The following is a 23,738-nucleotide window of genomic DNA, read 5'->3' as shown; positions in this document are numbered from 1 at the left end:
AAATCCATCAACAAATGACAGAATGTGGAGTTGGCGGAAATGAGGATTATATGCTGATGCCAACTGAGTTTTTCCAGCATGTATTTATTTCCTTTACCAGACATTCATTTCACTCGTATTTGGTTTGCAGACCGTGGTACTTGGTATCCTGATGAGGTCCATAGGGCATAAGAACACCATCCTCCTGGGCCTCGGCTTCCAAATTCTCCAGCTGGCTTGGTACGGCTTTGGGTCTCAGCCCTGGTAAGTGTGTGTTTCCTTTTGAAGGATCACTCAAAAATAAGAAATAGGAGAAGGCGATACAGTCCGTCAAACCTGCTCCGTCATTGATAAAACCATGGGTGATCTTGGACCTCCACTCCATTTTCCTGGGTGACCATGAATCCTTTGATTCCCCTCCAGTCCAAAAATCTATCGATCTTAGCCTCAAATAAACCCAACGACTGAACATTCACTGCCTTTTGGGAGAATTCCAAGGATCACCTTCCCCCGAGTGAAGAAATTTCTTGTCTTGGTCCTAAATAGCTGACTCTTTATCCTGACTTGTCCCAAAGTTCTACACACTCGGGCAGCTTTTAATGTCCTGTTTATAAATCAGCATTTTTTTCAGTGGAGGATGCCTTTAAGATGCAAATAATTTCCAGTTTTACTTGTTTTGGTTTCCATGGCAATCAGAGGGGCTTTTTAAGGGTTAAAATATAAATTGTACAATGCTGTAAGGAAAGAGTGGAGAGGAGATTGTGGGATTGTGCAGGAAGCGTGGGGAGCTAATGAATAGCTCTTCAAACCAATGCAGGCTCAATTGACCAGATGATAGCCTCTTGTATCATTCCACTTATTATAATATCAGTGGTTATGTGGAAAAACTAGACAAGTTTCAATTTTTCACTTTGGAACAGGAAAGGTTAAGGAGATATTCAGTAGAATCATGGAATGGTTACAGCACACGAGGCAGCCATTTAGCTCATTGTGTCTCTGCTGGTTCACTGAAGAAGTAATTTACCCAGAGCCACTTCCCGCCACAGCCCTGTCGCCCTGCGTATTCTTCCTTTTCAGATAAGAATCCAACTTGCTGCCTCCACACACTAAGGCAGCGCGTTCCAGATCCTGACCACTCGCTGCATGAAAAGGTTTTTATTTTCATGTCTCCTTTGCTTCTTTTACCAGTTACCTGTACCTTAACTCTATGCTCTTTGTTTCTCTATCCTTTTGCCTATGTAAATAGCTTCCCCCTACTTAGTCTGTCCTGATCCCTCCTGATTTTGGATACCTTTATCAAATCTCCCCTCGACCTTCTCTTTTCCAAGGCGAACAGTCCCAACTTCGCCAATCTATTTATGTAACCAAGGTTCCTCGTTGCGAGTGAATTCTTGTGAATCTTTTCCGCACCATCTCTAATGCATTCACATTCTTTCTAAAGTTTTCCCAGAACTGGACTCTTACTCTGGTTGAGGTCAAACCAGTGTTGTATGCAAGTTTAACATAATTCCCTTTCTTTTGCATTCTGTGTCCCTATTGATAAAGTTCAGGATGACATAAACTTGATCAACCTCTTAATTTGCCCTGCCACCTTCAATGGCTCCTGCTCTTCCTTTAGAATTGTACCCTTTGTTTTCTGTGTCTTTCCGTGTTCTTCCCAACAAAATTCATCATCTCTCAACGCTGCTTCGGCAAAGCCAGTATAATTAAGGACCCCACGCACCCCAGACATTCTCTCTTCCGCCGCCTTCCATCAGGAAAAGATACAAAAGTCTGAGCTCACGTACCAACCGACTCAAGAACAGCTTCTTCCCTGCTGCCATCAGACTTTTGAATGGACCTATCTCACGTTAAGTTGATCTTTCTCTACACCCTAGCTATGACTGTAACGCTACATTCTGCACTCTCTCGTTTCCTTCTCTATGAACAGTATGCTTTGTCTGTATAGTGCGCAAGAAACAATATTTTTCACTATGCTAATACATGTGGCAATAAATCAAACTTTCTGCATTGAATTTCATCTGCCACTTGCCCGCCCATTACACCAACCTGTATATGATGTAAGTTCTACGTTATCCTCCTTTCAGCTCACAATCTTTCCAAGCTTTATCTGATCTGCAAATTTTGAAATTGTGCCCTCTGCACTAAGGTTTAGGCCATTAATATATATCAGGAAAACCAGGGGTTTTAACACTGACCCCAGGGGAATTCCATGATAAACCACCTCCAGCTGAAAAACAACTGTTTTCAGTTTCCTGCCACTCGGCTAATTTTGTATCCATGATATTACTGTCCCTTTTATTACATGAGCTCCATTTTGCAGACAAATTGGTACTTTATAAAATGCCTTTTGGAAGTCCAAGTGTGCCACATCAACAGCATTACCCTCAACTCTCGCGCCTCATCAGAAAACTCGAGCAAGTTGAGTTAAACAGCATTTTCTCAAAACAAATCCTATCTGGCTTTCCTTAACCAGCATTTGCCCAAGTGACTTAATTTTGTCTTGAATTTTCTCACCACCAAGGTTAAACTGACTGACCTGTAGTTGCTGGGCTAATTTTAAAACCCTTTTTTGAACAAGAGTGCAACGTTTGCAATTCTCCAGTCCTCTGGGACCATCCCTGAATCAAAGGAAAAGTTATGGCCAGTGCCTCTGCAATGTCCACCCTCTCATCTCTCAGTATCCTTGGATGCATCTAATCCGATTCTGGCTCAACAGGATGGTGGAAGCAGATTCAGTAATAACTTTCAAAAGTGAGTTGATAAATACTTGAAACAGGAGAATTTTCAGGGTTATGAGGAAAGAAACCAGGTGAATGGACCTCATTGGATTAACCTTTTCTAGTAGTTGGTGCAGGCATTGAATGGTCACATCTTGTGCAGTATGATTTAATATCTGAAAATGAGTGGGAAAAATATTCTATGGGTGTTTGCCTCGAGAGTGATGAGGGTTTCTAGCATTAGGTGCAAAGGAGCGGGTGGGTAAGTCTCTTAAAATCAAACAGCGCAGAAGAGGTCCTTTGGCCCATTGAGTCCACACAACACATTAGAAACACCTGAACACGCACCTAATCCCATTTGCACTTGGCCCATAGCCCTGAATGTTATGATGTGCCAAGTGCTCATCCAGGTACTTTTTAAAGGATGTGAGGCAACCCGCCTCTACCACTCTCCCAGGCAGCGCATTCCAGACGTCACCACCCCCTGATTAAAAAAAATAGTTTTTCCTCACATCCCCCTAAACCTCCTGCCCCTCACCTATGTCCCCTCGTGACTGACCCTTCAACTAAGGGGGACAGCTGCTCCTCATCCACTCTGTCCCTATCTCTCATAATCCTGTACACCTCGATCAGGTCGTCCCTCAGTCTTCTCTGCTCCAACGAAAACAAACCAAGTCTACCCAACCTCTCTTCAAAACTTAAATATTCCATCCTCGACAGCATCTTGGTGACTGTCCTCTGCGCCCCCTCCAGCACAATCACATCTTCTGATAATGTGGCGGCCAAAACGGCACACACTACTGCAGCTGTGGCCTCACCAAAGTTCTGTACAACTCCAACGTGACTTCCCTACTTTTTTAATTTATGCCTCGACTGATAAAGGTAAGTGTCCCAAATGCCTTTTCATCACCAGATAACATGCCCTTCCGCTTTCAGAGATCTGTGGATAAACACATCAAGGTCCCTTTGTTCCACAGAACTTCCTAGTGTCCTGCCATTCATTGAATACTTCCTTATCAAGTTACTCCTTCCAAAGTGTATTATCTCACTTTTCAGGGTTAAATTCCATTTGCCAGTTATCTGCCCATTTGACCATTCCGTCTATATCTTCTTGTAGCCCAAGGCACTCAGCCTCACTGTTAACCACCCATCCAACCTTTGTGTCATCTGCAAACTTACTAATCCTACCCCCGCACATAGTCATCAATGAATAATGGGGGCCCAACACAGATCCCTGTGGTACGCCGCTGGACACTGGCTTCCAGTCACTAAAGCAGCCTTCTGTCATCAGAGCAGGAAGGTCCCAGTTTTAATGTCTGCTCCTTTTAAGTTAACTGACCTTCCCTGGGAAAAGTACAGAGGAACTAGGATTAGGCTTTAGCGAGACTGTTAAGGGGAAAGCAAGACTGGATTTCTGCTCCTGAGTGGTATCCAATGACCCCATTAGTGTGAGTGGACATTGAGTTGGCGGCTTGTGTGTGTGATGTCTCCTTCAGTGAGTGGCTGGGGTATGAAAAATGGTTGATTAGGAGAGAGTACCATAGGGCACCTAACGTTTTATCAAGAAAGTAAATAGTGGCACTAACGTATTTTAAAAACTGTTTATTTTGAGTAGAATTTCAGAGGCACCATGTGTTGCTTTCCCGCACAGGAGCAAATATTAAAATACTCGAAAGGAGACAATGAAGTAAAAACAGCTCCGAGTCCAGTTGCTGCCGGAACAAACCAGTTGCTAACATTACCAGGAAACCCTTTGCAGAGTAATCAGTTTACCAGTTCTCAATTGGAACCTGTACCAATGAAACATTAACAACGCCAAGTAAACTCCACTGTGTTGCAATGTTGTGGTGCAGGCTGGCAGTGAGAGCGGCTGTCTCTGCACAGGCTGCAAGTGGAATGAAACAGAATAAATTAAAGCAGAACAGATTCACATTGTTTTTCTCTTGGTGTCTTTTCTGCACCTCAATTCGCTGTGTTTTGGGGAAGGAAATGAAAGCTTTGGCCATTATAAACACCCAGTGGCAGCAACAACTAATCCTAGATCTGATACAGCACTGTTAGTAACAGATTAAAGCATTTACCACAATGCCCCCCTCTTTCCCCCAGCCACCAATAATCCAGGTGCTTTGGCCCTCAACATCTGTAATTGCGCCATTAAGGCACAGCAATTGATTGCTATGATTAGTGTTGTACCTGTTAATTCTCAAATACTTTCAACCAGTTTACTTACTCCAAGGTTTTACCCTGGTGCCCTTATTTGCAAGGTGGACAAAGGACAAACACAAGTTAAGGTTCAACAAGTTTATTAATAATAACACTATTAACCCTTAAATTACCCACATAAAACAAGAGGATACCCCCAGATTCAACTATACTACCCGTAAAGATGGCTTGGTTAAACTGCAGGCCCGATTCTCTGAGTCCCTCTGGTCTGTCGTCACGAAGGTGAGTCTCGATGGCAGCTTCTTCCTTCTCTGGTCAGCCTTCCAAATGGTCACAACTGCCTCCCTTGTCGAGTCTTTGCTGCAGTGTGCCTCTGAGTGTGTCCCTTTATCCTCAGCCTGCTTGCCTTTCCAGAAACTTCTCTGGCTTCCGGCCAATGAGGTCCCAGGAGGGGGTTCCAATACCCAGTGGGTTTCTTGATGTCTGCCTGACAGGACACCAGGGTCCGCCCCCCAGGTGTCCATCTCCATGTTGTTGAACTTGTTATCAGATAAGGTTTCTACAGGAACTCTTGGTGACAGAAAGTCTGGCCTGATCTGGGCTTCTAACAATAGACTGAAGCATTTCAGTGAGGTGCCATGATCTCCTGCTAAGTCTCAAGTAGAGTGTAACGACCTTTGATGGGTGGTTGATGGTTCAGGCCCAGACACATTTGTGTATTGTACAATTGGCCTGCCTGAGGTTTGACTGTGTTTGATTTCAATATGTCCAATTCTTTAATTTATCAGCCTTAAAACTAGGCCCTGTTTATATCACCACATTAGTCACCAGCAACATTATTATATCGTGACGACTAGGCCACAAGGGGGAATAGATGGACCGTGGTCTTTTTTCAGCTACTAGGTTCCTCGGGCAGTTTTGCACCCGGTGATGTTGCCTACGTAAGTAGCTTTGTGTTGTGAGTCCATGCCCACTCCAACCTGCAGGAAAGACTCTTGCGTTTATATAGCATCTTTTACAACCTCGGGATATCCTGGAATTGGGAGCACCCAAAGTGTGGATCAAGCTGATGTTTATGCTCCACGTGAATTTCCTTCCGTGCTAATTCACCTCACCCTATCAGCATAACCTTATGTTCTCTCATGCTGACTTTGCATCCTCATTACTGTATCTGTGCTGTGCATCCCAGTTACTCTTTGCAGTAGCCAGTGCCACATTCTTATCATTCTCTGGGTGAAGAAGTTTGTCCTGAATTCCTTTTTGAGTTTGTTAGTAACTGTTTTTTTAGTTTTGATTCGAGTGGACTGTTAAGTATATTTATTTGCTATTAGTTTTCAGTTTGTGCCATCCCTTTTACTTCCTCCACTACTGCTACCCCTACCATGGCCCATTATATAAAAAAAAAGTCCTCCTCCATCTCCGCTCCTTCCTGGACATGAAGCCAAAACAAAAACATACACTAAGATTAACAGCAAGCTAATTAGGCCTGCAGCCTAATTGAAGTGTAACCACAGTTCAGTCTATTTTATCCACTTTCACATCTGACTTCTTGACATTGCCAGAGCCACCTGCTCCTCGCCCTCTTCCTTTAGGTCAAAGGACACGATGAAGCAAAACTGCCTTGGAGCATGTGTAAATGCGTAGTGGTCCATTTTGGCAGGTCGAATGGGATGAAGGAGTACAATATAAAGGGAAAGACTCTTAGTACGGTAGAGGATCAGAAGGACCTTGGGGGTCTGGGTCCATAGGACTCTAAAATCGGCCCCGCAGGTGGAGGAGGTGGTTAAGGCGTATGATGTGCTGGCCTTTATCAATTGAGGGATTGAGTTTAGGAGTCCGGGGATGATGATGCAGCTATATAAGACCCTCGCCAGACCCCACTTGGAGTACTGTGCTCAGTTCTGGTCGCCTCATTACAGGAAGGATGTGGAAAAGATTGAAATGGTGCAGAGGAGATTTACAAGGATGTTGCCTGGATTGAGTGGCATGCCTTATGAGGATAGGCTGAGGGAGCTCGGTCTTTTCTCCTTGGAGAGACGTAGGATGAGAGGAGACCTAATAGAGGTATATAAGATGTTGAGAGGCATAGATCGGGTGGACTCTGAGGCTTTTTCCCAGGGTGGAAATGGCTGCTACGAGAAGACACAGGTTTAAGGTGCTGGGGGGTAGGTACAGGGGAAATGTTAGGGGAAAGTTTTTCACAGAGGATGGTGGGCGAGTGGAATCGGCTGCCGTCAGTGGTGGTGGAGGCAAACTCAATCGGGTCTTTTAAGAGACTCCTGGATGAGTACATGGGACTTAATAGGATGGAGGGTTATAGGTAGGCCTAAAAGGTAGGGATATGTTCGGCACAACTTGTGGGGCCGAAGGGTCTGTTTTGTGCTGTAGTTTTCTATGTTTCTATGTGCCACGGCAACTTAAAAACCCCAAGGTGTTATATGGCAAGTTATGGCTGCCTGCATATAAACTCAGCTGGTTGCAGTCCCAGCTGTCTGTATGAAATTCGTAATAAAGTACAGCAAACTAAACAAAGTAACTAGAACAAATGAGTGTGCCTAAATTATGCTCACTCACTGCATGCGAAGCAGCCAATTTTGGGGAAAATTAGTTATATTTTTAATGATAACAGCAAAGCTTGCAAATCCCTTTAAATGAGTGGTTGGTTATTTTTAACAATGTCAATCAAAATGTTTTCACACCAGTTGCAAAGCTGTCAGTCCCAGTCAATGATATGTATCGAATCTATAAACCCATAATTCTATGTTGTAAGGTTGACTTGCTGGAGTTTGAATAGGTCTTTTTATGCTGTCTATTTCCCACACTGGGAACGATATAAAAGTTTTTAACAAATATCGATGCTCCCTGTTGCTTTATTGTTTCACGTTCACACGCAGGTTCAGTAGCATTAATGAAGGTGTATTTGCACAATGCAATGAGAACTGGCGCCATGTGCTTACATCCCTGAAACCAGCTTCTGTAGCACTATATTTTGCACTCTCTCCTTTCCTTTCCTCTATGAACGGTATGCTCTGTCTGTAAAGCACGCGAGAAACAATACTTTTCACTGTATACTAATACAAAAGAACAGAGAAAATTACAGCACAGGAACAGGCCCTTCGGCCCTCCAAGCCTGCACCAACCATGCTGCCCGACTGAACTAAAACCCCCTACCCCTCCGAGGACCATATCCCTCTATTCTCATCCTAATTCATGTATTTGTCCAGACGCCCCTTAAAACTCACTATCGTATCTGCTTCCACTACCTCCCCCGGCAGCGAGTTCCAGGCACTCGCCACCCTCTGTGCAAAAGATTTGCCTCGTACATCTCCTTTAAACCTTGCCCCTCGCACCTTAAACCTATGCCCCATAGTAATTGACTCTTCCACCCTGGGCAAAAACTTCTGACTATCCACTCTGTCCATGCCCCTTATAATCTTGTAGACTTCTTTCAGGTCGCCCCCTCAATCTCCGTCGTCCCAATGAGAACAAACCAAGTTTCTCCAACCTCTCCTCATAGCTAATGCCCTCCATACCAGGCAACATCCTGACAAATCTTTTCTGTACCCTCTCCAAAGCCTCCACATCTTTCTGGTAATGTGGCGACCAGAATTGGCCACACAGAATTGATAATTACATTATCAGAATATATTCCAAGTATGTGACAATGAATCAAATCCTTATTCCAGTGGTGCACTTGCATTTTCAAGGGTTCACATTGTTGCTGAACTGTCAGGTGTTCGAACTATTGAACATATCTTGGAGAATGAGTGTTGTCCATTGATACATTGGCACTGACCAGTTTTTGTGTTGATCCTACAGGATGATGTGGGCAGCAGGAGCTGTGGCCGCCATGTCCAGCATCACCTTCCCAGCGGTCAGTGCCCTGGTTTCCCGGAATGCTGATCCAGATCAGCAAGGTAGGCTGTTTCCTCCTTCTCCTAGGACCACACACCCCATGTATAACAGGGACAAAATGATTTTGAACTCTCCCAAGAATTGCAGACTAAATAACAGGAGAGCCATTGTCAGAATGTTATAAGCTGCTGCTAAAGGGTGGGTTTGATGCTCCTATTTCCAAGTTCCCACTGAGTTTTTGGGTGAATGTGAAATGCTATTTCCTGTACGATTTCTGATTGGAGGATCACTGAGCCAATAATCTAAAGCCACACAGACCAGCAGGTCTCTGGTCAAATGACTTTAGTGCATAAACTGATCTCAGCATCACTACAATTGGTATTGATGCCTATGGGATGGGACAGAGGTGAGTTGGTGAAGGAAGGTATCAGTCAAAGCTCTGATTTCAAATGGCTATCAGGCTATCTAAGGAAGGATCTGCTGGCCTTAAAGGGTCCAGAGGAGGTTCACAAGAATGATCCCTGGAATGAAGAGCTTGTCGTATGAGGAACAGTTGAGGACTCTGGGTCTGTACTCTTGGAGTTTAGAAGGATGAGGGGGGATCTTATTGAAACTTACAGGATACTGTGAGGCCTGGATAGAGTGGACGTGGAGAGGATGTTTCCACTAGTAGGAAAAACTAGATCCAGAGGGCACAACCTCAGGCTAAAGGGACGATCCTTTAAAACAGAGATGAGGAGGAATTTCTTCAGCCAGAGAATGGTGAATCTGTGGAACTCTTTGCCGCAGAAGGCTGTGGAGGCCAGGTCATTGGGTGTCTTTAAGACAGAGATAGTTGGTCCTTGATTAATGAGGGGATAAGGGGTTATGGGGAAAAGGCAGGAGAATGGGTATGAGAAAAATATCAGCCACGATTAAATGAAGGAGCAGACTCGATGGGCCGAGTGGCCTAATTCTGCTCCTATGTCTTATAGGTAACCATTGTATATGTGTGCATGCATACATGTGTGTGAGCTGTGATAACTCTCAGCCGTTCAGACTCGGCAATGAATACTAAAGCCAAATACGGCAAGTGTTGGAAAGCGGAAAGATGAACAGCTACAGCTGTCAGCACTTTCCCATGCCCTCACTTGGGTGAGGTAGAGCCACAGTCATTTGGGGAGCCATTTCCCTCCCAGTAAAGCTCTGGTATTCAGAGGACGTTTTGGAGGGACTAAGTGATTGGCATGTGCAATTCTGGAAGAGTTTCCATTGTTCAAATATAATTAAACTCAGTTCACCCTCATCTGCTCAATCCTTGATTAATTAACAATAGTTAGAATGTGAAGCCTTCAATAAGAGGATTTACATTTGAGATGGCCTTTCCCTTTTCCTACAGGGGTTGTGCAAGGAATGATCACTGGAATTCGTGGACTCTGCAATGGCCTTGGTCCAGCACTGTATGGATTTGTATTCTACCTTTTTCATGTGGAGTTGAATGAAATGGGAGATGTTGATAACCCAGGCAAAGTTCCAAAAGGAAACATGCAGAATCCAACTGATGAGGTAAAGAAACAATTTTTGTGTGGGCCCAGCTCTCTCATACCGTCCTGAGGCATAATCAACATACCCTAATGCCGTTTCAAAAGGTTGTCATAGAATCCTACAGTGCAGAAGGAGGCCATTTGGCCCATCGAGTCTGCACCGACCACAATCCCTATCTCCATAACCCCATGCATTTAGCCTAGCCAGTCCCCCTGACACTAAGGGGCAATTTAGCATGGCCAATCCATCTAACCCGCACATTTTTGGAATGTGGGAGGAAACTGGAGCACCCGGAGGAAACCCACGCCGACACAGGGTGAACGTGCAAACTCCACGCAGACACTGACCCAAGCCGGGAATTGAACCTGGGTCCCTGGCGCTGAGAGGCAGCAGTGCTAACCACTGTGCCACCGGGCCACCCATAATGGGATCCTTGGCTTTATAGATTGAGGAATAGTGTACAAAAGTCAAAAAAGTTATGCTAAGCTTTTAGAAAGCACTGGTTAAGATCAGCTGGAGTACTATGTTCAATTTTGGGCACTAGAACTATTTCCGCTGTCAGGTTAATTACTACAATACAAATTTAAGGTACTTGACGAAAGAGTCTGATGGCAGTTGAAGATGAATTGTTTTATGCATCAAGTTATGATCTAGAATTCACTGCCTGAAAGTAGGTGAAAGTCGTCGCAATAGTAGAATTAAAAGGGAGCTGCATAAGGAAAAATGGAACGGAGCACCTGAGACCAATTGATCAGCTCTATGGAGGAGTTGGTGCAGGAAGATGGGCTGAATGGCTGCCTTCTCTGCTACATGATTCTACTTCACACCAGGCCCAATACTATTCTAACAGCAGCAAAAGAAAATTATATATCCACAGATCAACCTACTTGTCAGTGGAATACCAAAAACTCCTTGTGTCATTGGAGTTACTGTCTTTCTGATAAAATGTAAATCCACGCCAAAATCTGTTTGTTTAAATGGATGTTTTTATTCTTCCATAAGATATGGATATCACTGGCCAGCATTTATTGCCCATCCCCTATTGCCTTTGAACTGAGTGACAAGCTGGGCCATTTCAGAAGGCAGATAAAATTAAACTGAGTCTGAAGTTACAACCTTATAGGGCAGACTGGGTAACGATGGCAGATTCCTGTCCCTAAAGGACACTTGTGAGCAAGGTGCTTTTTTAATGACAATCGACAATAGTTTTATGGTTACCATCAGTGAGACTAGCTTTTGGTTCCAGATTTATTAGTTAATTGAATTTCATTTCCACCAGCTGCCATGGTGGGATTTAATCTCGTGTCTCCAGAGCATTAGTCTGGGCCTCTGGATTACTAGTCCAGTGGCATTGCCACTACGTCACTGTCCTTGGAGGAATCGCAACAACAACAATTGGCATTTATATACTGCCTTTAATGTAATAAAACATCCCAAGACAATTTGCAGGCGTGTGTAATGAAACAGAATTGACATCAAACCATGAGGAGGTATTGCAACATGTGGCCAAAAACCTAGTCCAAGAGAGGTTTTAAGGAGCACCTTCAAGGGGAAAAAAAAAGGTGTGGAAGTTTAGGGAGGGAATTCCAGTGCTTGGGGCAGGCAACTTAAGGCAGAGTGTTCTCTTGTTCTCCGTTCCTCCCTCAACTAATGCCACTAAAAGGTGATTAAGTTTATTCACTTTGTAACTGTGCAGACAACATGTAAAATTGCTGCCCTATTTCCATGCACAAATTGTCACAGTTCAAAACAGTTTTTCATGCCTGAAGCATTTTGGAACGTGATGTTCATGCATGTCACCTTGCTGATTTTCCTCCTCATTAATAGACTTTACAGCGGTGAACATTAGAAAAATGAAAATATCGACAAACTCCCTTGCATAAAATCCTTCCTAGAATGAGTTTGAAAAATAAGCTGTCCCTTTGAGTTAAATCATTTTTTTAACAATCTTGCAAGTTTGTAACTTCAGTAATTCTGTGTATTTTTTTTTCTCCCTTTATTCTCCTCAGAGTACTATAATCCCAGGACCTCCTTTTCTTTTTGGTGCGTGCTCGGTCTTGCTGTCTCTGCTGGTCGCCTTATTCATCCCCGAGCACAGCGGCCCCCCCCTGCGCTCTGGCAGCTGGAAGAAACACAATAATGGGTCACAGGGCCACCCGCACAGTCCCCAGAGCGTGAGCCCCGATGGCAAGGAACCTCTATTACAAGACAGTTGTGTATGATGGTCAAGAGCTGCCCACTCTTGGGTAGCTGGAAGTGGAGTTAGAGATCAGAGGCACGGCTGCAAAGCCAAGGTTTTCATTTCGGGAATACTAACATTAGTATTTTTCTTTCTGGATTTTTTGGAAGTTGAAAGGTTTGTCTCGTCTTTTTTAAAAATTTTAATGTGTTTAAAAACAATTCCTTTCATGCCACTTTCTGGTTCAGCTCCTGATTGGTTTACTGAAGCCTGGATACTCTTGGGTAGCTTAAGTAGTTGGCAAAATCCAGAGTTCCTTAATTGCAGGATGTCACTCCTCCCTGTTTTGTTGCCTTGCACAAGACACCAGAAGTCCATTACAATCAGTTGATAATTTTTTTTCTGCTACTTTGACCTGTGTTTTTTTAAATTGCGCTGTTGCTAATATTTCCTGGAGACATGAGTGCCACATGGATGACTGCAAGTGAAATTTAACTCTGCCAGGATTTGCTGAGATCACAGCAAGGATGATCCACTTTAACAAAAATATGTTAAAAGTCACTCTTCTTGCAGGCTGTCTTTATGAAAGTCCTGGTAGTTTTAAATTCAGCTTGTAGCTAGCTCTGCTAGACTTGCGAGTCTTGGATCTGATGGCAATCTACTACAGGTTTCTTGCAGTATAAAAGCAGCTTCAGTCAAAGTGGGTGGGGCAATGGTATGAGGTAGCTGTACATGCTGAAACCTGTCTGGTGTCCTGGTTACGCAACTAATTATTTTCAGAAGTAGCAAATTGACATGTATGCCTCAGTCTCTGATCTTCCAGCCATCTCCTAAGGTGATCATGGCAACCTCTGAGTTTTCCTCCTCCTGCACCTCCCACCCTAACGAACCCTTGGCTATTTTTTTTTGGGTTCTTTGTGCAGTTGAGATCCACACCTGATGATTCCGTACCTGTTGCTGATTGGGCATGGGGGCTTACTGCGATTTCCCCTGTGCAGTGACTCCTTTATTGCAAACAGGATGCCGAAGGTGCTTACTGCTTCACAGAGAAAACTCTACAAGACCAACTATTTTATTTGAGCAGCATTCTTTTGCTTTATAGAAGTGAGGAGAACCCCATCTCTAAAACCACAGTCCCTTTGTTTTTTGGGGGTTAAAAAGCAGGAAAAGGACTCGACATGCATTAATTCCCAGGCCAATCATAGTCTACATATGGCCAGTTCCTTAATTAGGCCACAAGTGAAGGGCAAGTTGTCTTCTAGGTCATAAACATTGTCACCCTTTTATCACATCATGTTCCTTAGACATGGAAGCTGTGTGCCAGTCCAAGGACTGAATAGCTGAAACATACCCAATTGTGTTCTCTCCAGTTACTTTTTTGCCATTTGATGCAGGACAAATTGGTCTCGGTTATATATCCTAACCAACCTGTGATTCAAAAACAAAGTCTTTTGCTGAGTTTTACATTGCACTAAGCCAAACCCTAACGGAATTCTGGAGTTACTTATTATACTGGCTCCTGTCTCAAACAAGCTGGATATTCCGGTGCAGTTTTATCCAACTCTGTTGAAGTTCACAGCCCTTCACAACTGTGACACTTACAGGTTGAAAGATTCTGAAGCAGTGGCTGCCTAACGTTGCTCCTGCAATTAGCAGGTAGGCTTTAGAGGATGGTTTGTAGCTGATGAACTCTGCACTGCCTCCGATTTCGTTCCAACAATCAATTTAAACTATCATGATAATAGTTGGATTTTTATCCCTGGATTATATTTAGCCCCAAGGAAAACTGGTTAATGGAGGCTTCATTGTGAACCAATTGGCTGATTTCATCTTTATTTTCACCCGAAATTTGGTTAAGGGTATTTCTAAACTGTGCCCAGACAGATCCCAAATTCCATTTGCAATCTTTGTTAGGTTAGTAGGTTTTAGAGATGTTAAAATCATGTTAAAGTTCACCTCGGCACCCTTGGGCAGAGGGGAAATCATTCAAAGTGGCCAGTCCTGATCACCAGATAGTCACTGCTACTGGAAAGTGTGTTGTGCTGTCTGGGTGAGGGCAGTCCTTACCTCCACTTTGTCCCCCAAATTGAAATCATCTGCAGACTCGCTGTGGGCATTCACATAACAGCAATGTCATTTTGATGAGCTACTATATATATATATAGGGTGTGCCGCACCTGTAAAAGATGTACCATCAGAGCCTTGGACAGGAGGGATAAAAGGAACAAATTAACTTTCTGATCTTGAGTGCAAAGTTGTTTTCTTAATTTGGATGTTTGTACAGATTAGAATCTGACACACTGATGCCTAGAGCGTGGGGGCAAAGTCTTTGTAAACCAGACTGCTAACAATCCAAAATTGCCGAGGCAGCAGTTTGCATTTGTGCAGTTCTTGCTTTGTAATGGAATTTGGGTGTAGGATATTTTCAGGGGTGGAATGAGTTTGGAATAATCGAGTGATTACCACCACTTCATCTTTGGAAATGTACTAAGTATATATTCTATACTTTCAGAATCCTCGTTTCCCAGCTCTCCAAATACTCTATCCCAACTGTTCATGTGCCAGCCTCTACCTATATTCTAACAACATAATAGCAAACTGTGATTCTGATGGAGGAAAAATGTATCACCAATTCCAGAGCCCCTACTCCTGTTTGCAAACTAGCACAAGGGTTGAACCACTACTGATAACATCTGATCCTTTATTGATGTGCCATTATTTTGTTTTCCTATATTGTGCCCTGTTTTATTCCAGCTTTAAACTTAGTTCAACTTTGTTGCCTGTATTGTGGTGAAATAATTTTAATATTGAGGGGAGAGAGACAGGAATTACCATGATGCCTTTTTGTAAAGCTAGTGGCCACTGTTCCTTTGCTTGTTGAAGGGCAATCAGTCCACAGGAGGAAAGAAAGATGCTAGATCTTCCACAATGTGTTCATTCCTCTTTTTATTTCTCACGTTGAATTTCTACAATTGAAGTAACACTGTGGTGTATGACATCTTGTAGCGAGTCTGTTGAAAGATAGCAATTTGCCATAGTCACAACGCATTCCTTCCCAACATGGTTGGGGTGGTTCCTCATTTCAGCTAAAGTCAACTACAAATCCCGTAGCATTCCCATTCTCCCACACCCAACCCCACCGCTCCCAAGCAACTACCATATAATGTAATCTTTGCCATGGATTTGTTTTTGGATGAGGTCTTGAAGACTGTGATGTGCATCAGCCAAGTGACCCGACCACGGCGATGCATTAACTCTCGTTGCAATGTTCAGGTCAGCAAGTGGAAATTGTTTTTTTTTAATACATGCAGCTGTTCCTTACAAAGAAGCATCTTGGACAGAAGAATACCCTGCTGAATATTTGTAAGCAGAAGCATGTTTGGGACTGGGTAGGCTGGAGAGAAAGAGAAAAGCTGGTGATGCAGCACTTACTGAAAGTCCAAACTAATTCATTTGTCTACTTTGTGTTACAGTGCACTCTGATTAAGATGTATTCAACAAAAAAATTGCAACTTAGACAAATTATGATTTTTGATTATCCATATGACGAGTACAATCTGATGGGATAATTAGAATTATTGATGCTCCAATATGAGCATTGGGAGGTTGGTATAGGCCTCAAAGGATAATTGGACTTGTAACAAAGTACACTCAAATTCTATAGGATAGTTTGTGTAACATGTATTGTAAAGGTTTATTATTTAAATATAGAAATATATATATATATATATATAAAGATAAATTGCATTGCCATTCTAGGTTTTTTGTGGCAATGGCGCTAGTCAACCTGCCTTTAGTGTTTTCTGGGTTAGACCTATTCTGGGATTAGCATTATAGTTGGAGTTTTGTCAGGGATGGGGTAATGCTTGCAGCAAAATACGAAAGGTTGCCAATGGCCTCTCTAGGCTGTCCAATGACCTTGCACAATGGGCGGGTAGGTTAAATTCCCAGTGAGTACAGGGGAATGGGAGCTGGGTCTTCCTTATCTTCACATCAATGGAAGCGTGCAAGATGGTTATGACAAATTAATGGCAGTGTCTGTGTGGTCAGGCCGCGTTAGCATTGGTAGAGATGGCCATGCAGCTTGGAAGTTCCAGGGTCAGTCCTTCGTCTGCAGCAAGATGACTAATCGCAGCCAGGTCAGATGTTTGGAGCATAAAGTCTATAGGTGATCTGAGCATCAGCCATTCTTCATTTCTACTCATTGCTATGCACAGGCCCTGCCAGGATGTTAGATCAGGACATTATCTTGCTGTGCTGTGATATCCCACACAGTCAGAGGTTTAATGACAATTACTGTCTCTAGACTCGTGCATGGTGATTTGTCACTTGGCTGAGGTATCAGTGTGACTACACGAAGAAGCTTCATGCATAGATCTCCGGACTTTGTCGAAGTCATCTTTAAATATAGTCCAGCTCTGAAATCTTCTAAATGTTGGCTATGAAACGCTGTTGCTGTTAGTTTGTAGCTGAAAGAGTGACTTGATACTCATTTATGGTGAAACAGAAAGGGTTGTGCATTCAGTATGGAGACTGGGGTATGGTCTAGCTTGGGTTTTGAGGTGTTGGTATTGGTTAGAATTTACCTTAATTAGAGGAGGAGCAGTGAAAGCCATTTCTTCCTCAAATGTAGAAGTGGAGCTTGAAAAATCTTGATGCAAATGCTCCCTCCAAAAGCCACGTCTTGGCTATCTCTTGCAGAGTGTCTGTTGACACCCTCGTGTTAGCTAATGAGTTGGAGTGAAGGAGGAACTTACAGCAAGTAGTCTTATGTGTACAGCACACTGCAGCAAACAAGTCAATTTTAAAGACGTCATTACGCATCAAAGGAAATAAAATGAATGATCAAAAGTACAACTTCCTCTGGGTAAAACAAAGATTATTTTTCCTGCAAAACACTGGGTAGAGGAGAGTTGCAAAATTGTGTGTGAAATGAATCGCAGTCATTTAACAGTAGAACGGTCTCCAAGCATGGTTGTGGGAAGAATGACTCCATCATCCCCATGCTGGCTAAGAGTACCGGTGTCCCTGTTACACAGCCATCTCCAAAACCATCCCAGATAGCAAGAAGATTGTACAGCTGAACACACCGTGTAGCCAATTTAAGAAGTATATTTATGCCCAAGTCAATGCTTTAAAAGAAATGCTGAATGATTTTCATTTCCATTCTTCTCTTTGCCCCTAAAAATGAAATGTCCTCCCGTCAGCTGGGACAACATGGGATACAAACATGGACCGTCCATCACATTTGAATGGTGCTTAGTGATTGGCTGAGGGAAGATGTTCTCACTCTAGCTCAGCCAATGTTGTCCTTTTTCTAATTCGAGCAATAAGGGTTTTTTATTTTCTATTTTTGCTTGAAGATGATTTCTCACAAACTACTGAGATCTTGATTCCATAGCAGATTTTTCACAGTATTACCTAATACCCATAGTCATCCAAGGACCGTTCTCCCAGAGACTTTTATCCCATCTGAAAATATTTCAGCATTATTAATAAGTTGAATGGTTATTTGATTCTGCATTTTATAGCAGGAAAAATTTGTCCCATATTTAAAGCTTTGCTAATTTAGAAGCTACGAGAGTATTTGTTGCTTGTGCATTCTCAATGAGTGTCAGTTTTAGACCAGTGGCATTTTCTTGTTGGGAGAATCCAGTGCCTTGAAAAAATGAATTATTACCCTGCCATGGCTTAATATCTTTTAGTGTGCAAAACAGTGGGTGACACTCCACTGCAGTACTGAGAGAGTGCTCCAGTGTCAGAGATGGGATATTAAACTGTGCTTGTGCTCCCAAATCGAAGTAACTCGGCTCACGGCACTATTCTGGTAAAGTGTGTCCTGGCCAATAATTATCCCTCAACCAGCATCACTTTTATTTTACAAATAAAAGAGTTTTTATGCAATTATCATGTTGCTGTTTGTCAGGATTTGCACTGTGCAGATTTGGCTACCACGTTTCCTACATTACAATGGTGACTATGCTGCGTGAGTGTTTAATTGGCAGGAAAGTGCTTTGTGATGTCCTGAGGTCGTTAAAGGTGCTATATAAATGCAAGTCTTGTTCTAGTTTTTCTCTCGCCCTGTCATGTGCTCCATTTATCTCACTGCAGCTGTAAGGCCCATCAGTCGAGGTGCTTCTCACCTGCCGCAATGCTGCCTGTAATCATGAGACCTAGCCATTGTCCCAGTAGACTGTCCTGTCATCAGGGTTAGTGCGGGTAGACTGAGACTCTGAAGCACCACTCTAGAGCAGCAGTTCTGACCTCCCTCTGTCCTCACTCAACAGTACACAGCACTAAAGCTTCATTGTGCCAACCTGGACTGATCCTCAGCGAGATGTTCCTGAGGTATTGACGCAAGACTTGAATCAAAAAATTATCCTAATCTCTCTCCCCTTTCCTTCCTCCCTCTGTGGCCTTGACCTCTTGTGGTTGACTCAAGTCAGCAAGTTGATTACATCGAACTTTTGGGACAGAGACAGGCTGTTTGGAACAGCTGATCTGGGCTAATCTATGCAGCTCATCTGGGCTAATCTACACAAGGAACAGGAGTGAAACATTTAACCCTCAAATCTGTTCTGTCAGAAGGTGACTTCCCACCTCTTAACAAAATGAGCGTAACCTTCCATTCCTTTCTCCCTCCTGTAGTTATCTACAAGCCTCTTAAGCCTCCTCTTAATGTTCATTGATAAATTAATATTTCAGGATTGCATGAATCCATGATCTGTCAATGCCATGTAATTGCAAACTGACTTTTTTTTGTCCAGATGAGTAACAATAAAGCCTTCCAGGGTCTCAACTAACTGAGTTAGTCATTAGCTCCAGAAAATTGCAACTCTGACCACATCACTTATCTAAAGCTATACGTCAGTTATGAGTCTTTCTTCCTTTTAAAAACAACCTCAGTGGTACCAGCGCCTGATTACTGAATGCCCTGCCTCAGACAGACCAAGATAAAATGACTTAATTTTTGCAGACACATTTAGTTAATAAATATAATGGAACAGCTGATCCCCTTCCAGTTTTGAAGTGCTGGATGTCTGATGGATTTGGTGTGCTGAAGAGTCTCTGAGCAAGACCTCTGAGCAATCCACAGACGCAGGTTCTGTTTGTCCTATTTATGGAGTGTGTGTACACTCACCCTGTACAGGCACAGACCTTTCCCTAAACCCACATTAGCATGAACTATGATTGACTGCGCAGAGATAGCACTGCTGTCCTTAACCAGCTAAAGTGCTCAGATCAATGAATCTGGTTGGCTGATCTAGACTAATTCAGTATTGGTCTTGAGTATCCTGCGACCCCAGGCTGGTCAAACCCACTGTAGTTTCACCTACCGAACAATTATTGCACATCTGCAGTTGTGGGATGCAGTGCTTGCTGTTGGTTTGACCAGCTGCAGTGCAGCCAAAGAACCGCAGTGTACTGAGCCACTTTGCACAAATCTCTCATACAAACTCCCGATCAGTGGTTAAGAATAAATAAGATGCTTTTAAATGCTCAGCACACATAGTTCATCTGATGTATTGTATCTGATATCAGTGTAATCCTTTGCAGTGCACTGGTGTCATGTGTATTATTTGACTTAAGTTGGTAGGTGATCAGTTTAAGAATAGGAAATCTTACAATTGGGTGCAACCAATTTCATTATCAAATAAAATGGGCCTGAGGTTGGGGAGGGAGTAAGTAGCAGTTACATCCAAGGAATGGTGCATTATTCGAGCATCTTTCAATTGGACCATGAAATTCCCCCAGGTGTGTTAGAAGGGTATCCCTAGAAAATTCTTCTCTCCGGCCCTTTCAGAGGCTTCAGCAGATCCCTGTGCAAGCAGGTGTATCAGTTTCAAGGCCTTCCACAGGCATCATGGCGTCAAATTGTAGATTCTGGAGCAATAGGTCTTCACCTTCCGTTGGAGCGGCCCTAGTGAGAACCAGAAGTGTTCCAAAAGATTTTGGTCTCCAGAGAACTCCGCTCGGTATTGGAAGGACAGATTAGCTTTGCCTCGAGTGGGCCAGCCTGGCCATGCAAATACTCCTGCCCTGAAATTTTGGTCAGAACCTCTGGCTTTTGCCTGGGGATTCCACTCTGCTCACTTGCACTCGATGAAGCGGGGTCCCAGAAAATCTAGGCCAGTGGTATTATTACAGATTGATCAATTTGGATAAATCGCAGTGAGGGGCACCGACAGTGAATAGCTCCAAATGTGACTAGGAAATGTGAGAGTTTAATCTTAATTCAAGCCTCACCCCAGAGGTAAATTTGCATGCTGGCGAAGGACCACAATGCATTCAGCTGTCTTTTAATTGTACTAAGTTCAGTGAACAAAAGCATGTATTTGGGGTGTGACTTGGTCTTTATAATCTGCTCCATGGGGCTGTTCATCACGGCTGTTCAGGTGTTCTAAATCACAGGCTGTAGGGTAAATTAGAAGTGTTAAAGATGGTTAGCCCACCATTCCCTCTTGGGAATGTAGTTGTGTTTATGTTCTGTTTTTGTTTCAAGTGGGTTGCATGCCCATTTGGCTGGCATTCGAAAAACAGAAGTGCAAATCTATTGCATTTCTTGGCAAGTTGTTATCCCAATCAGGTTTTGATTTCAAAGGGATTATGAAGACTGTAGACTGTTGTTTGTCAGAGAAGGAAGGATAAATAACAATTTTACTGGCTGGTGCCAGTTTGAGTAACAGAATGGGTCATGTTTCTAGAACCCAGCTCCACACCATCCCCATGCACACTCAACAATTACTTGCTGTCAGGATTGAGCTCCTGGATGCAGGGATTTCAGAAAGGCAGGCAATCAGTGGAAAGCGGGGATGAGTTTAATGGCAATGGAAATGGCATTCATTAGATTTCATAAATCCAGTGAGTGCAATAGCTGGCTACATCTCCTGTTTCCCCCTCACTCGAGTGGCGTGTGTCATGCAGCGCCCAGACACAACTTCGATTCTCAGTGCTTTTTGTTGATGGATGGTAGGTGCTGCTCTAATAGACCAGAACATCAGAGTACATACCACTTAATATTTTAATATGGAATGTCTGCTTGAAGGCCACATCAGTCCTTCTGCTTGCCCACTGCATATCATTCAGGGTGCCCTGTATGGCTCTGCATTCTTTCTGGGTGTATCCTGTTGACATCAGGGTCCTCCTGCCAGCCACAAAGCTGCAAATCTGATTGTTCCTTTTTAAATTTTGAGGTATAGTTGCTGTCACTTTTTTGTTCGTTCTTCCCCTGGCCTCACCCCCAACAACATTGCCCATTTTGCCCACCTTCTTGTGGCCAGCTGAACAAGCAGAATATCTGTTGGTGTCTCCCATTCTGCAGATCTTGGTTTACAGTGATGGACTGAACCTGACTTAATTGCATGCGCTGTCTAGTAAAAGTTTCACTTGCCCCCTTGAAAGGGGTAAGAAAAATGTCACCTTATATATTGCCTTTTTTAAAAAAAGATTACTGTGAGATGGTTGACATGATGCTCTTGGTGCACCCCAGGGCACTCGATCACTATTTACATCTCCCTGACCCTAGGAGCAATGCAATGTGTATGTGTGTGTTCAGCTCTCCAGCTTTCCTTTGTATTATGTCATATATTCATGTGCTCTGAATTAGAATGAGCTCTGGATTTGCCTTGCCCAATTCTCCCTCTGCCAGCCTCCATTGAGAAGGCATCGCACAATGCGTGTGATCACTGCTGGGAATGCTTGTGGCTCTCTGCTAAGAGCAAACCTCAAGCATGACGGTGTATCCCATGTGAAGTTTTACACTGTCTAGGAAGAGTGATGACTTGTGAGAGGAAGAATGGCGTGGTGTAGAGAGAGGTTGCAGAGGGTGCTCCGTATGTGTAAATCTGTGTCCCAGGAAAGAGAGAGAGACACACTGGAGAGGGAAAAATAGAAAACTTGAGCTTAACTGTTTTGACCTGCCAATTGAAATGGTGGCAATCGCATGGTTGGATTTCTAATTCGCACTCTGCACGAGGCTGAAAGGTATAAGTAGTTTGGAGTTTTTGATACTCTTATTTTCCTGAAAATAGCCAATCAGTTAATGGGTGAGAAATGATGTGAATGCTCACACTGATCTGCAGTTAGCTGAATCAACATAGAGACTGAAGATAAATGACCCAAATCATTTTCTGTTCAGTACTTTTCTATTTGTTCAGTTGCCTGAATCTGGAGAGTTGATGCATGCTGCAAAATTAAAACCCTGAGCAAAATTCAAACCACACCAGGCCCATGTCTACTCAAGTCCTGTGTCAGATTTTTAACTCCTTATCCAAGTGCGCTGGCCTTCCTTTCCCACATTCAAGTATTATGCTGTTGTCTATTGATTTGCAGTATCTGTTGAGCAAGATTCGTTTAAAAAACTTCAGCATATACCTTCAAACCAAAGCAAAGGGGTTAGTGGACACTGAATTGAGAGAAATCATTCTATTCCCTTTCCAAATCCTCCTAACTTGTTTTTAAAAAAAACACACATACACAGAAACGATATTGTATTTGGAAATCTGCTGCAGATTTACATTGAGAGTTGCAACATAACCCAAGTGTACCCCTGGTGAACACCTGTCAACTATGGCTCTGCGTTAGCTGCCTTGTGTCTGAGACACAAGATTGGAGTCCCATTCCAGGAACTTGAGCAAAAGCATCCAGGTTGACGCTCCATTGCCAGTGCGAGGGAGTGCTGCACTATCAGAGGTGCCATCACTCGGCTGACATGTTAAACCAAGATCCCATTTTCCCCTGGTAGATGTAAACATTCCCTGGGTGTCCTGGCCAATAGGTGCCCCTCAAACAACACTTACAACAAATTATCTGGTCACTTATCTCTGCTGGTTTTTGGCGGCTTGTATGCAAATTGGCTGCTGCATTTCCTATCTCGCAATTGACTACAATTCAAAAAAAAAAGTATTTCATTGGCTGTAAAATGCTTTTAGGATGTCCTTGAGGTTGTGAAAGGTGCTATAGAAATGTAAGTTCTTTCTTTACCCACTTATTAAGTGTTGAACAGACAGCCATCGGTATTTTGAAGAAACTGAACATCTCCAGGTTTGTTAGCAGACTATGTTTCTGCAACATACCTTGCCATATGTTTAAAAAATGCCCTGCTCAAAAACATAGCTCGAAATATCTGCCTGTCTAAATTCTCAGACACTGGATTCAGTGCAGCTCCTGCAAAAATTGCAAGGTGTAACATTTCAATTTGTCTTTTGGAGGTTTTGGTTAAAGCTTGTTGCCTCCTTCAAATGTGCCTATCAAACCTGTACAAATTGTAAATAGGAATTGTCAAAGAAAAGTATTTATTAAAAATGTACATGAAACCA

General features: G+C 43.1%; 1 protein-coding gene across 2 annotated transcripts in view; it reads left to right on the top strand.

Moving 5' to 3' along the window:
• Positions 1 to 23,734, top strand: part of LOC144479630 (hippocampus abundant transcript 1 protein-like) — a 72,827-nt gene extending 49,093 nt beyond the window's left edge. For both annotated transcript variants that reach the window (XM_078198592.1, XM_078198591.1), the window contains exons 9-12: positions 131 to 243; positions 8,682 to 8,779; positions 10,096 to 10,262; positions 12,251 to 23,734. In XM_078198592.1, coding sequence (XP_078054718.1) covers positions 131 to 243; positions 8,682 to 8,779; positions 10,096 to 10,262; positions 12,251 to 12,463 — 591 coding nt within the window. In that variant the 3' untranslated portion in view covers positions 12,464 to 23,734. The remainder of the gene's footprint in view (positions 1 to 130; positions 244 to 8,681; positions 8,780 to 10,095; positions 10,263 to 12,250) is intronic.
• The last annotated feature ends 4 nt before the right edge of the window (positions 23,735 to 23,738 follow it).

The sequence above is a fragment of the Mustelus asterias genome, chromosome 26 (genome assembly GCF_964213995.1).
Source record: "Mustelus asterias chromosome 26, sMusAst1.hap1.1, whole genome shotgun sequence".
Classification (NCBI taxonomy): Eukaryota; Metazoa; Chordata; class Chondrichthyes; order Carcharhiniformes; family Triakidae; genus Mustelus; species Mustelus asterias.
This window is presented reverse-complemented; position numbering and strand designations above follow the sequence as displayed.